General features: G+C 42.0%; 1 protein-coding gene across 3 annotated transcripts in view; it reads left to right on the top strand.

Annotated features, from left to right (window-relative positions):
* ATRN (attractin) overlaps positions 1-15813 on the top strand; it is a 148365-nt gene that overhangs the window by 103894 nt on the left and 28658 nt on the right. For all 3 annotated transcript variants that reach the window (XM_032351276.1, XM_032351274.1, XM_032351275.1), the window contains exon 25: positions 15586-15647. In XM_032351276.1, the coding sequence (XP_032207167.1) occupies positions 15586-15647 (62 nt within the window). The remainder of the gene's footprint in view (positions 1-15585; positions 15648-15813) is intronic.

Below are 15813 nucleotides of genomic sequence, written 5' to 3' on the forward strand. Positions count from 1 at the left end.
TGTTCTGTTTTTTTATCAAGGTTAAACTAACCTTTAATAATTAGTAATTATAAATTGAGGAGTTTTCTTCTCATTTCTGGAAGAGATTATATAAGATTAGAATCTCCCTTGTAGGAACGCCTAGGTGGCTTAGTGGGTTAAAGCCTCTGCCTTCAGCTCAGGTCATGATCCCAGGGTTCTGGGATCGAGCCCCACATCGGGCTCTCTGCTCAGCAGGGAGCCTGCTTCCTCCTCTCTCTCTCTCTCTCTGCCTGCCTCTCTGCCTACTTGTGATCTTTGTCTGTCAAATAAGCAAATAAATAAGTCTTTAAAAAAAAAAAGAATCTCCCTTGTAAAATCATTAGTATTTTTTTGTTTGTAGAAATTTTTTTTCAACTGTTGATTCAACTTCTTTAAAAGTTGTAGGATATTTTGGATTTTCTGTTTCAGTCATTTAAAATAATTTTTTTTAGGCATTAATTTATTTCATTTTTTCAGATGTATCAACACAAAGAATGGTATTCACACTATCCTCTAATCTTTGCAGCATCTGTGCTTGAGAGTACTGAATCATACACTTAAAAATGCTTAAAACAGTAAATTTTATCTTAAATATTTTTAACCCAATTATAAAAAAATTTTATTTTTTTTTAAGATTTTATTTATCCATTTGTCAGAAAGAGCATGTATGCAAGCAGGGGGAGAACAGGCAGAGGGAGAAGCAGGCTCCCCACTGAGCAAGGAGCCCAAGGTGGGACTCAGTCCCAGGACCCTGGGATCATGACCTCAGCCGAAGACAGGCACTTAACTGACTGAGCCATCCAGGTGACCCCAATTATAAAAAATTTTAAATATGAGAGCAAGATTTTTCTTTGTAGCTATAAACAGCTTATTCTAAAATTTACACAAAAAGGCAGAGATTCTAGAATAGCTGTAACAGGTGTGAAAAAAGTAGAATATTGTGGGAAGAATCATAGTCCACAATGTTGAGGCTTACTGTTTTAACTATAGCAATCAAGACTTTGTGGTTATTGGTGGAGGGATAGACAAAGATCAAGGAATAGAATACAGAACCCTGAAACAGAACCACATAAATGTGTCCAACTGACTTTTGATGAAGGAACAAAGACAATTAATTCAGTGGAAGAAAGATAGTCTTTCAAATAACTAGTGCTGGAACAAGTGGACAACCATCGACAAATAAATGAACTTCAACCTAATCCTCACATCTTACACTAAATCAACTCAGTAAGGATCACAGCCCTTTTCTTTTAAAGTGAAATATTTATTTAGCTTCTTGTCAAGCCAAAATATTTTGTGTGTATACCACTGTAATTAGCATGCCCTCTGTAACAGGCAAAATTGTACATCAAATTATATTTCATGTTACCTGATTATATAAAAATATAAAGTAAAAATTGTTTATCAGTTCCATTTAACATTACTAGTAAACAATTCAGCAGGAGATGTGATGTACAAAATTTTAGTAAAAGACAACGCAGGAAGAGCTTAATCTAATTCTCGCTTGTCATAATTTGTTATGAATATAGAAAGAACTTTTTAAAATGTTGTGTTTACTAAGATTCTGGCAGTAGCTTTTTGTAACAAGGCATAGCATACTAGGACTGCCACTCAACTTGTTTATGGTAGGTCGCAGCTTCAATATGCTGTTTAAAAAAAAAACCACCTGTTTTTTTAAAAGGTTTTATCTATTTATTTCAGAGAGAGAGAGAACACACAAGCAGGGGGAGGGGCAGAGGGAGAAAAGCAGACTCCCCACCGAGCAGAGAGCCCAATGTGGGACTCAATCCCAGGACCCTGGGATCATGACCTGAGCTGAAGGCAGATGCTTAATGACTGAGGCACCCAGGTGTTCCTACCTGATCATTTCTGATTACACCTTAATGATGCATCTAGATTCAACTTCTGTTGGCTTATCATGAGATACTTCTAGGCAGAAATATGAACTTTATCCCCAAGTATCTTAATCACTAGCACAACTGCAGTGTATTATCTCCCAGAGTCATTAAACACTGGAAGGGATAAAAACAGATGTTCCAGCAGGCAACAGTTACGGGCCTTTCACACAGTGGCATCCGCGTGGCTAATGGATAGTCTAGGACTAATTCTAAAAATGGGAACTTTTATGCATTTTAGTAATTATGCCCTAATTCTCATGGCTGAAATTTCCTTAGACATTGTACTTTCTTTATAAGGGAATCCTGATTTTTCTTAAATTGTTATGGCCAGTCAGGACTTAACTTGCAGCTTTCTTTTTCTCCTTATCCTGTTTTGCATACTTCTCCTTCTTTTTTGATTTTTCTTACTGTTACTTTTTCTCATTCTTCACTGCTTTTCTTTTTGTCCATTCAGCCCTTATAGCCACAGTATAATTTGATTCTGATAAGGACTCCGGTAATAAGGGTTTAATCTTCAGAATACCTTTTTTTTTTTTTTTTTTTAACTGAGTCCTTTTATGTGCTTTTCTTTCTCAGTTGCATCCTTTGACTGCTTTTTTTTTTTTTTTTTTAAACAGTTTTTAAGATTTTACCTATTTTATGTCATGGAGTAACTCTCAGCAACAAGAAGAAATAAACTGTTGATACAACAATTTAGATGAATCCCAAGAAAATTTTACTGAGTTGGGAGGGTGTTGGGGGAATCCTAGAAATTTACATACTGTTTGATTCCATTTCTATAACATTTGAAAGTTAAAATTTTAGACCAAAAATACAGGTATATCTACTGAAGTTTCAACTTTTTCTCACTTATCCTGATTGACCCAAAGGCCCTTCCCCCCGCCCTCCCCTACCCCACAAAGACCCTTTTAAAAGCAGTCATCTGGGGGCCTGGGTGGCCAAGTCGGTTAGGTGTCTTGACTCTTAATCTTGGCTCAGGTGTTGATGTCAGGTCATGGGTTCAGGCCCCGTGTTTAAAAACAAACAAATAAATAATTAAATACACTGACCTGATTAGGTCAGGCCCACCCACACTTAAGGGGAGGGATTAGAGTGTACACACCAACAAGGTAAAGGGAATATTAGGCGCCAACCAGGTTTTTAGGTTGTTTGACCCTATTGAGGTTGAACTGTAGGCTCCAGCCAGACAATTTCAATGTGGCAACATGTAACACTATCCAATTATAGATTAGATATAATATATTTGATTTGGGGTATAGTAAATATTATTTCTTGGCTTGTTTTAACTTGGGATTATTTTCATACTGACATACCTTCTTTTTTTTTTTTTTTTTTTTTTTTTTTAAAGATTTTATTTATTTATTTGACAGAGAGAAATCACAAGTAGATGGAGAGGCAGGCAGAGAGAGAGAGAGAGGGAAGCAGGCTCCCTGACGAGCAGAGAGCCCGATGCGGGACTCGATCCCAGGACCCTGAGATCATGACCTGAGCCGAAGGCAGCGGCTTAACCCACTGAGCCACCCAGGCGCCCCTGACATACCTTCTTATTTCTGAGTCAATTAAACTTCGGGCTTTGTTGTGTATAGTTGAAAAATAATTAACATTTTTAAGATTCTTAGTGAAAATTTTAACTTACACTGCTGACATTTTTCCCATTTGGAAAGAGGGCTCCGTGCATATAAACAGGCTCTTGTGCTGGAGATAGTCGTGCTGTTGCCAATGCTGAGTTCTAGTTTTTTTCCTCCCAGTGCCCTGTTGCTCCACCCTCTGAAAGCCACTGAAATGGTTTTAGAGCATTTCCTTCCAGAGGGATCTCTTCCCCACACTTAATTTTTTAAAGTACTAATCTTAAGTTTAAGAGTCAAAGAGATGTGATTTGCTGCCTGATTTTGGGGGGGCTCTTTACCTGGGCTAGATGACTTACTTGAATAAGAGCCACTTAAGAAAGCTGTATTCAGGAGCACTTTCGAAAATAAACTATGGCAAGCTCACCACTTAGCTTGTCAGGCTCTCCTTGAACAAGCAGGTAAGTTCTGTTGGAACTGCGTCTTTTCGCTCTTTGGTACCACTAACTGTAGTATTTGCGGGCACTAGACCTGTGGCATTGTGTGCTCTCGGTGTCTTCACACGGCACCGGGTCTCTGCCCTCGGGACCATGTGTGGGTGTGTGTGCATGTCTTCCTGGGCACGTGAAGGGTGTGCTGCTCAACAGAGGGATCTTTGCCTTTCCATACTTTCTAATCTTCTCAGAGCCTGAGCTTTCCTACATGTAGTTCACTCTTAAACACATCCATGCACCTTAGAGACGATCCAGATTCAGTAAAAATGCAGAGACTCGTTGAAGGAAGAGAACAGGGTGCAGCGTAGGCCATTCAGTTAAATTTTAGTACGGCTTTCAGTGCAGGCAAAAGCCTTTTTGTCTCTGACTCTCATTTTTTAGAGCAAAATAACTGAGGAAATCCAGTTCTCTACTCGGAATTCACATAAACCTTGGTGCTTTAAAAATGGTAATGTTAAACTCAAGTTCCTTCCCTCTGAACCAATCCCAGGATTCTTGTCCATAATTAGGAACAGATCAAAACCTATAACTGCTCACTGAGGGAATTTGAAACCAACTAGAAAAATCTTTATAGATGCAGTTTAAAATTTAAAAAAAACAAAACAAAACAAAACCCACCCAGATTGAGAAGGCTTTGTGTGCAGGAGGGTGATGGGTCTGTTGGGGCCGGTTGTGCCTGTTTTCTTGTGAGTTGCTCCTGTGGGTGAGCGCCCCTCCCTCAGCCTCTGCTTTCTGAAGGTGATCCTGGGTGTCCTCGCCAGTAAGCAGGGACTCAGCTGGCATAGCCTTGCCCAGGGTTTGGGACGGGAGTTATTCAAGATAGAGAATGGACAGACAGACGTTTTATGTGAGGTAGGAAGGTGGGCGGTGAAGCTGGGGTTCTGGGTTGTTACTGGCTCTGCAACAGAGGTTGTTACTGTAATGTGGAACTAATATTAAAGCCCTCTCCATGCTGGGTGTTTCATCTGCTGGTTTATGTAAGAGGCTAGTGTTCCTAAGCAAAGGCAACACAGAATTTGTATTGAGAACTGAGCCTTCATTTAGACTTTAGAGTTATGTTTATGGGTGCTAACAGGATTGCTCTCCTAAGCAAAGGAAGTATGAAACTTTTATTGACTCAGAGATACTTTTTTTGGTAACTGCATTACTGAGATACAATCCACATACCGTACAGTTCACCCATTTAAAGCACACAATTTAGTAGTTTTTAGTATATTCAGAATTGTGTAACCGTGACCACAATCAATTTTAGAGTATTTTCATCATCCCAAAAAGAAATCTCGTACTCACTAGCAGTCACTGCCCGTTCCTTCCTCCCTCTAGACCCTGGCAACCACCAGCCCACTTTCTAGCGCTATAGAATTTGCTTATTCTGGCATTTCATATTAATTGCATTACATAACATATGGTCCTTTGTGACTGGCTTCTTTCACTTAGCATAATGTTTTCAAGATTCATCCATATTTAGTATGTTTGGATTCTTAACTCCTTCCTCTTAGGGATTGAGTGATATTTTATTGTCTGGATATACCACATTTTGTTTATTCATTCATCTGGTGATGGATACTTGGGTTGTTTTCACTCTTCGGCTGTTATGAACAATGTCAGGTACACTTTCAATGTTTGTATGTATTGTGTAATGATGATGATGATGCATGTTTACACCTGGTGTTAGGGATCTGTGCCATCAGAGTTTTAAAGAATCATAAAGCTATGAAATACATTTAGAACTAAACTACTCAAAGTATAAATCTTTCTTTGTTTCAGAGTGGCATTTGAGGTTCTCGTACTACCTTGTGGTTTTCATTAGGATCATTGTTTATTACTCCTTCTTGAAAGCCTCTTCTCTTCCACTTTTCACCCATGACTTTGGCTGTGTTTTCTTAATTCTTCAGTACCACTGCTCCCTTGAATTTTTTCTGGATCCTTTCTCCCTGGACAGTCTCGTCCATGCCGTCTGTGAATACCACCTGTGGCTGGGACGGGTAAATCTCCATCTCTAGCAGATCTCTCCCCTGTGATCTCCATAGCCGGGAGGCTTCCTTTAACATCTCCTCGTGCAGCAAACTCTGTGCCCCTGAGCAGCAGCCTTGAATGGACAGGAGGGGCTGTCTGATGCTGGGTGGCAGGCTGTGCCCCCCTGCTCCTGGGAGTCCTGGGCAGAGAGGGGAGTGTCCCATGCTGCCTGAGTCTAAGTGAGGATGGGCAGTAGCAGAGCTGAGTCTCAGGAGAGTGAGGTTGGGGAGTAGGGGTGTTCGGGGTGGGAAACCAGCATATGCAATCACCTTCAAGAACTACTGGGAGTGGGGCGCCTGGGTGGCTCAGTGGGTTAAGCCGCTGCCTTCGGCTCAGGTCATGATCTCAGGGTCCTGGGATCGAGTCCCGCATCGGGCTCTCTGCTCGGCAGGGAGCCTGCTTCCTCCTCTCTCTCTCTGCCTGCCTCTCTGCCTACTTGTAATCTCTCTCTGTCAAATAAATAAATAAATCTTTAAAAAAAAAAAAAAAAAAAAAAGAACTACTGGGAGTTTCACAGAGGTGAAGTGGCAGCGCTGGACACCTAGGCGAAGGCTGTTGGGAAGAGACTGGAGGTTTCGTCCGAGGGCTTGGAACTATAGCCTGAAAACCACTGGGAATTGTTGAAATGTTTTAAGCCAAGAAGTGATGAAGATCGGTGTTTTCAAAAGATCCTTCTGGCAGCAGTTGGGAGAATGGAAGGAAGGAGCTGGACCTGAGTTGGGGAGTCCAGGTAGAATTCTTGTTTAGAAACCCAGGAGAGGGGTCCATCAAGTGACCCTCAGGCACATTCCATTGCAACTTGCTTTCCTCATCTGTGCCTCCACAGCTGTAGACTCATCTGGCGTTTCACCCAACAAAGATTTCCTTAAGGGCAAGGACAGTGTCTTAGATTTCTGTGTCCTCAGTGTCACAGCATAGAGCTGATCAGCAGTAGACACGTCACAAATGAGCACTAGATGGATGAGTAGTTGTACGTATGGGAGCTTTGGGGTTGGTATTGGAACTTTGTTCTGTTTTTTTTTTGCAACTTTTGCATCTTTTCTAAAGGTGCTGACAGCTTTTTCTGATCTTGACAGAATGACTGCATACCAGAGGCAGAAATTTGTCATCCCACTCGGCATAGTCTGATATTAGAAGATTGAATTGTTCTAGCATGGTGTCAGAAGAGTTGAGAGGTAGAAGAAAAGAAAGGGATGAGGACACAAGCATCCTAATTTTATAAAGAGGTAGTTAAGAGGTACTGCATAGATTGAAATATTTTAGAATGAAACGATAGGAAACCTGGGATTTGCTTCAAAATAATATGGTTGTGGGGGAAGTGGGGAAGCATATGGATGAAACAAGACTGGCCTTGGGCTGGTAATTATTACACGTGGGTGATGAGCACATTGGGTTCATGATACTGTTCTCTCTACTTTTTAAAAAGTTTTAAATTTTCTATAATAAAAAAATTTTTTTAAAGATAATACAAGTAATAGAAAACAATATTAAAGCCCCACTTTATTATTTAACCTCCTGAAGGTAGCCTCAGCTAGGCCTGTGGCCTAGACTGGCTGGGACCATTGTAGGCCAGCTGCGATGTATCTGGGACTGGCCTTCTGTTTCACTTTGCAGGAAGGGCACAGCATTTTACTAGGGTTTTACCAGTCATTGACTGCTGTTGGACAGTCTCTAGGACAGTCAAGAGTCAGGGACAAAACCCTGTCTAACACACCTCCCCCTGTGAAATGGCAAAGGGAGCAAGCAGGGGTGCATCAGAGGCCTGAGGACTCCTCCCCATGGGCTGTGTGCCTTGCAGGGGGCCTCACCACATTGTCTCCTGCTCCTGCGGCTGCCTGTGGCTAACAGGCACATCCCTTCCCTGCATCCAGCGGTGTTCTAGCCATTGCCTGTCTCTGCTGGCATCCTTCCCAACACCATCACCCTCAGAATAATGCCACAGAAACCAAGAGAGGCACTAAAAACAATGATGTAACTTGACTGGAAGGGCAGGTGGGGATGGCGGCCTCGGTCACCTTCCGTTAGAGCAGGAAGTCAGTAAGTGATGCCTAACATGGTTAAGTCAAGAAATAGCAAATAAAATAAAACTTATTAGTGATTAAAAAAAAAAAAAGGTAGCCCTAAAAGAACAAAAAAGAAACCTAAAAAAAGGCGGAGGCCAAAGAGAGAAACCTCAAGGAGAGGATTAAGGAACGATTGCTTTGCGTGATTAGCTATGGTCTTTGTAGATAGTCCAACCAAGTGTATGCAGTTCTTAATGATTTTTAATTTATTAATGATCATGGTAAGATGGAATAGGAATTCTAGAGTGGTGAAAGGAATGGCTGCAAGGACACGTGGGGAAGCAAGCACAGAGCAGTATTGAGGTGGGAGGTTGGGCGTGCACAGACGGTGAGTGTTAGCTTGGTGTCAGGAACGAGTGGAATTAACTAGCCTTGAGACTCTGACCAGAGCCTGTGTATACAGTTTCTGTGCCAGCACAAACCAGCATTAGATGGGTAATGTGTGCAACTGCGTGATGGGCATTGGGATCCAGTCCAGGGCCTGTGGTCTCAACAGAGAGCTCCACATAGAACTTCGGTGTGTTTTTGTTTTGTTTTAAAGAATATTATTTTGGTTTGGTTTTTGTTTGTTTGTGTTCGTGTTCTTTTGTTCTTTATTCTTTTTTTAAAAAATTCCAATATAGTTAACATGCAGTCTTAATATTAGTTCCAGGTGTACAATTCCAGACATCACCCTGTGCTCATCACAAGTACACTCCCTAATCCCTGTCACCTCTTTCCTCCATCCCCCCATCCCTCTCCCCTCTGGTAACCATCAGTACTCTGTAGTTAAGAGTCTCGTTTCTGCGGGGCACCTGGGTGACGCAGTTGGTTAAGTGTCTGCCTTTGGCTCAGGTCATGATCCCAGAGTGCTGGGATCGAGCCCCATATTGGGCTCCCTGCTCAGCAGGGAGCCTGCTTATCTCTCTCTCTAGCTCCCCTGGGTTTGTGTTCCCTCTCTCTATCTCTCTCTGTTGTAAATAAATAAAATCTTCAATAAATAAATAAATAAATAAATAGAAATAAAGCCTCACCTTGTTAGGTCAGTCCCCCTCCCCCAAGAATCTGTTTTTTGGTTTGTTTCCTTTTTTTCTTTCTTTTGTTTCTTAATTTCCACATATGAGAGAAATCATATGGTATTTGTCTTTCTCTGACTTATTTCACTTAGCGTTATACCTTCTAGATCTGTCCATGTGGTTGCAAATGGCAAGATTTCCTACAAGAAAGTTTTTGGGGGTCACAGCAAAACTCAAGGAGGCAGCGGCAGTAGACCCAGGTTAAGGTGGTCACAGGGTCTTCCATCTTTGACACAGCTGAGGCCTGAGTGGAAAGCTCTTTGTAGACAGGCCTGAGTTCTTATGGGAGGAATCATTTCTCTCCTGGCTTCCAGCCTTGCAGCCCAGAGCTATGGGCAAGGTTGGTGTGGTGAAGCCAGAAGCCCAGAGGCAGCCAAGGCTTCGGGTCCTGAAATGAGATCTTCTGCGTCTGCAGAGCCTCATCTCTCAGGGAGAGTCAAAGAGCGGAGGGGCCCTGGTCTGGACAGGCTCCCAGACCAGGCGGAGTTGAGCCCTGATGAAGCTGTTGGCCTCAGGAGCAGCCCCCAAGGAGTCTGTCAGGTACACACAGACCTTGGGTTTTCTCAGAGCCTAACAGGTTCTGCCACAAGCTGGCCATCTTTACTTCTCAGGGGAGCCAGCCATCCCTTCCTGTCCTCTGCCTGTGTTGCGTGTTCATAATAGTGAAGATCATTCTTGGTGGAAAAGATAAAGGCAAACTAGAGGTCCTTCCCTCTCTCATTTCAAACCTTCTGTATTCAGTGGTCTTTCCCTATCAGTTCAGCATCATTTATCCATTGCTCACTGGTTTCCAAATACCTATTTTGTGGATTGCACAAATGTTAGAAATGTTAGAAATACAATATTAGAAATACAGATGTTAGAAAAAGAAATTGTTCTGTGATAGTTGAATATAAGAAATGTCTTAATTTTTTTTTAAAGAGCACTATTCCTACCATAGTTGATAAGAAATTCATTCTCAGAGAACCCCATCCCCTTCTCAGGAACCGTAGAAACCTCAGGGCTTACCTGAGCCCAGAGATTTAGGGAAGGTCTCTGGCTTTCATTCATTTGACTGCTGCTCCAGGTACCCTGGTTTATGGCCATGAGGTTTGTTTGGAGGCAGCTGTCCCCATTCCCATGTGTGATGGGCTTGGTCATTTGGACACAGAATAACCAGTGAGGCCGGAGATCCTCCCTAGGCCTACCATGCAGTCCTCCCATATTCCTTGGTACTTTCAAAACTCTAGAACATCTTCTCCATTCCCTCCCTTTCCCAAGGTTTGGGCCATGCCTCTCTGTTGTTTCAAAGCACTACCCTCTCTTTCTCCACCCTGGTCTCCCCCCATCCCCATGACACCACCCTGCAAGATCCAGGTTAATTTCTTTGGGAACCAAACCTTCCAAGTAAAAATGGCACTGGCATTGGAATCACCTGCGGAGTTTAAAGCTTTAGGAGCAGGAATAGACCCCAGGGTTTGCCCTTTCTTGTAAGCTCTCCAGAGTTTGAGAACCATGGCCTAGTTCTTGGAATACGATGGTGTTACTTGCTCTCTGGAGGTAGGTGTATCAGCCTCTGTGGGAGGTAGGGAATTGCCTTTCCATTCTTTCTCCCACAACAATTAGAAAGTCAGAAATTGATACCTTTGCAGACAGAAGAGCATAGAAGTCTTTTTTTTTTTTTTCCAGGACATTCTGCATACATAGCCATAATATAAGGTGGAATATGACTGTCCCATGCCCTGAGAGGGAAGTGGGTCAGGAACTGGGAGTATAGAGAAGAGAGAGCCAATTCCCAGCAACTGAATGAGGAAAGGAGTGTTTGGGCTGGGCCGCAAGAGGCAGGGGGGCCCCCCACTGCTCTGGTGATGGAAGGACCAAGTGCAGTAGTAGAGCAACCTGAAAACACTTGTTTGGCTGAAGCACAGAATTAGTGCTTGGGAAATGCAGACCCACCATATCCTATCCTCAGTCCTGGGGCTGGCTGGGCTTCTGAGTTGAGTTTCTCACATTTATTTAGCACACCCAGAGGGTCTCTGGGCAAGCACTCTTTATTTATTTATTTATGGCTCAAGGTATGTTTAATGTAACAATGATTATAGTAGAAGAAGAAAAAAAGTCCAGAGTAAATTAAATATTCAAAGTTAGTTCGAGTTGTTTGTGGCACAGGTATATCTTGACATAAAAATATATTCATTTTTTTTTGAATAAAAAAAGAAAAGAAGATATGAATCTGTATGATCACATTTCTGAAAAAAATCTGAGAAGGATTTCAGTGAAATAGTAAAATGTTAATAAGTATTTCTCAGAAGCTTCCTAAGGTTCATTTTTGTTTTCCTTCCTCTTTTTCATCCCTGCTTTTAGATTATTCTGTAATGATATATGTATTGTAGTCTTTCATAATAGAAGTAAATAGAATATATTGGGCCTGGTGGGCTCAATACTGTAAATGAGGCATGATCATGGCCACATGTATCCTACAGAGTCTATTTCTCAGTGCAGTGAAATTGCGCACATACTTTGTAGGGGTAGCACTAGGACACTGAAAAAAAAAATGGGGACTAGTCAAGATAAATATAAGAGCAACTGAATTCAACCCATATCTATTTAAATTCAGCTTTCTTAACATCGAAGTTATTCAATGGCATAAAGTCAAGTAGCCTGTTAAAGCCTTACTAGAAAAAAAAAATATATATATATATATATATATCTTTCCCCTCCCTTTTCCTATTTCCAGGCAAGCACACTTTAATCAAACTTATTGCTGAAAGTAAGGCAGCAGCAGGTTGTAGAAATGTAAGGGGACATAAATTCTAGGCTTGCTGGAGTGTGGGGAGTGATATCTGCTGTCTGGAAAGGGAGAAGAATGACACTGTGAGTTTTATTTATAAATTGTAATGACATTTTCTAATTGGCAATAAGTATATCTTACTATAAGAAGTCCTCATTATCTTCAGTGTCAGGAAACTCACAGACACTTCAGTGTCTGTTTCAATGTTTGTTTTATAATAAATCATAAAAGAAAGGGCTGATTAAAATTTATTGTCTTGAAAAATGAAAATTCAAAAGCACAAAAAATGTTTATTTTAATTTTGCAGTTAACAAAATTTAAGTTAATGGTTGCAACCATGAGCCGATTCTTAGAAGAAAGAAAACTTAGGGGTGCCTGGGTAGCTCAGTGGGTTAAAGCCTCTGCCTTCCGCTCAGGTTGTGATCCCGGGGTCCTGGGATCAAGCCCCGAGTCGGGCTCTCTGCTTGGTGGGGAGCCTGCTTCCCTTCCTCTCTCTCTCTGCCCGCCTCTCTGCCTACTTGTGATCTCTACCTGTCAAAGAAATAAATAAAAAATTTAAAAAATTAAAAAAAAAAAAAAAAAGAAAGAAAACTCAGTCAGGTCTCACTAAGTTTGGGGGGAGGGTGGAGGTGGGGTCATCATTTTTCCCATTACCCTATTCCTTTATTCAACACATGTTTAATAAACACCTCTTCCATGCCAGTCACTACTTTAGGCACTGGAGACACAGTAGTCAGCAGCAAGGTCCCAGTCCTCATGGATCTTATTTTCTAATGAAAGAGAAAGACCAGAAATAAATGGACATGGAAGGGCTATGAAGCAAGGTAAGTAGAGGTATGGCTCCAGTTGTGCAGACAGTGCTCGGAGCCTGGCCCGCATGAATGGACGGAGTCCTTCACTTCCTATGTGATTGCGCCGTGTGCTTTGGTAGTCACGGGCCTCATCGGGTTTTCCCAGGGCCCTCCCTTAATCCCCTTTGGAGTATCTTGAAGGACAGACGTCTTTACCTTCAACCCTGCCAGGTCTCCATTTGCCTGTGGTTTTGTGGGATCAGTTCTCCTACAGCACTTTCAGTAAAATCTCATCGTTCACAAGATTGCTTTTGCGGTTGGTTTGCATGTATGACGGGCTGAGGAGGGTCAGCCCAATTCGTGCTTGTTGTCCCAGTGTACTTTTTTTTTTTTTTAAAGATTTTATTTATTTGACAGACAGAGATCACAAGTAGGCAGAGAGGCAGGCAGAGAGAGAGGAGGAAGCAGGCTCCCTGCTGAGCAGAGAGCCTGTGGGGCTGTCCATCCCAGGACCCTGAGATCATGACCTGAGCCGAAGGCAGAGGCTTAACCTACTGAGCCCCCCGGGTTCCCCCTACAGTGTACTTTTTAATAGCGTTCCTCTTCTCTCTCAGAAACTCTCAGTTTGGGTACGCCTGAGTGACTCAGTCGGTTAAGCGTCGACTTGGACTCGGGTCATGATCCCAGGGTCCTAGGATAGCCCCCAATTCCCACATCAGACTCCCTGCTCAGTAGGGAGTCTGCTTCTCCCTTTCCCTCTGCCTGCCACTCCCCTTGCTTGTGCGTGCGCGCTCTCTCTCTCTCTCTCTCTCTCTCTCTGTGTCAAATGAATAAATCAAATCTTAAAAAAAAAGAAAAAAGTTCTCAGTTTGGACAGTAAAGCTCACCAGCCTGTCAATCAAGGATTAACCACTGACGTGGTGGGTGGGGTGTTGAACAAGAGTAGATGTTTCTAAGTAGTCTTTTCATAAACATTTTTCTGTTAGGCCTTTTGCTTCCCTACAAAACCTTGTAACTGTGGAGACTTGGATGAATAACATTTAACAAAAGAGATCCCCTTTTGGAGTAATGTGAATCTTGGGTAGTAGCCACCCTGGCAGCCAGTTTATATTGGTTCATTGTGGTTTTGAATTAGACGTGAACATGGTGTGGTCCTGCGTCAGCAAGAAGTCAGGCTTGTGGTGGTGATCCCAGCCCTGCAGAGTGTTACGTGGCACAGGGTGCACAGACCCTGGGAGTCCTCAGAGGGCGCCGTTAGCTTCCATACATCCCGGCACCTGACACTGAGAAAAAGCATCTCAGATCTGTTGAAGTCTAAACACTGAGGACACACTGACAATTTAAAAGATTAAAATCTATAAACAGATGTGGATGGACTAGAACTTGTTTCCTTCTCGCTCTTTATGTGTTGTAACCTGGAATCTTCATGCCTCAAGATTGAATAACCTTGTTTAAATAATTGTCTTTCTCCAGTACTAAAAAGCTCTATGCAAGAATGGTGGCCGTCTTCTCAACGGGTCTTCTTATTTGTGACTAGTTACTGTAGAAAATTAAGGAAAAGGAAAGAATGTGGGTTTCTTCTTATGTATGGCATAAAGTCTGTGTATCTTTGTATTTCTGACTATAAATGGTTGCTAGAGAGACAGAGAGACTGCAAATTCTGTACCCCATAATGTCTTACAACCTGAATAGGTAGCATTGGGACTTTATTTATGGAATGTCAAAAAGAAAATAAGGCCGTCAAAAAGGGCAAACACTGGAAACCTCTTGCTGCCTCTTTTGAGTTGGCCATAAAAAGAACATGAAGCATTGAATTGTCCCAGTGCTGGGGCCTGGGTCTAGCACTTTCTTGCATTACGTTAGGATAGGAGCCGCTGTCTGATAAAGATAGGGAGTTGGGTGAGATTGGAAAAAGAAGCTGCTAATCATTTACTTCTCTGATTTTTGTCGTACTTACTGTCTGTACTGGAGCAATTATCACCTTATTCAATAATTGCTTTATTTATGGTACTGTTGTCCCTCCAAGGAGGGCTATGTTCCCTTTAAAAAAGCAGGGAATATGCCATAACATCTGGCTAGTACTATGAGTATTACAGATTATAATAAAAAGGACACAGATATCCTACTTAGCAATAAATCCTGACATGTTCATTTTTTTTAATGCTCTGATATCTCTGAAATCGTGATGGATCTTACAGTCAGTGGTTTTTAAAGTATTTTGCCATAGTGTAATGGGCAGCATTTTTTCTTGGTAATGTACAAAATAATGCCTGTTCCACTCAGTGGTATCTTAGATGAGCTCCTTAAGGGACTTTTTATATTCTTGGTATAAAAACTATTAACCATATGATAAAATTACCTAGGTTCCAACTGGTGTTCTATTGACTGTCAGATGATATTCAATGTATTAAATTTTGAGATACGGTTTTTTAAAAAAAGTCTCCTGAAGTGAGTATTCACTGAGCACGTAAGTATCAAAGGGATGAAGGTCACAGATGAGGCTCCCCAACTCCAGGTAGGTCCCAGAACTCCAACTTGAAGCAGACAGGGAGAGCATTTTGTCCAGGGCAAGGCCGAGTTGGCCTTGCCTTGGCCTACCAAGGAGGTAGCAAGCCAACTGGCTTGCCTGGCATTGCGGTTTTCACGGAGGGAATCTGAGACGTCTTCAGAGTCACACTAAAAGAACTTAGATCTGATATCAAGAACAGAGGGGTAGGCACTCTAGGAATTTGCGTGGAAGCCTCACTATATTACACTGGGGTTGGTGGTTAAGCCAGAAAAGAAACTAAAGGGATGAGCCACTTTCCCTTAAGAAAAACAATTTCATTAATTTCTCCTTGAACATTTCATGTGTGTCTCTTGAACTAAAAGGCCAAGTTTGCCAGCGCTCCTGTGTAGCCTCCCTCCTCACACTACCTGTTTCTCCCTCACAGATCGCCTTCTCCCAGCACAGCAATTTTATGGACCTGGTACAGTTCTTCGTGACTTTCTTCAGGTAATTTCCCTTCTACAAACCTTATCTTCTCTTTTGATTCAGGTACTTAATCCCATTAATTATCAACTCCTAGAAGATAATGGAGTAATCCTGTGTTGGCACAAGAGATCAGACTAACTTCCTAGACCTTTCTGAAAAGTTATGAGTCAGTCGCAATCGTGTAAAT

Source organism: Mustela erminea, chromosome 7 (genome assembly GCF_009829155.1).
Source record: "Mustela erminea isolate mMusErm1 chromosome 7, mMusErm1.Pri, whole genome shotgun sequence".
NCBI lineage: Eukaryota > Metazoa > Chordata > Mammalia > Carnivora > Mustelidae > Mustela > Mustela erminea.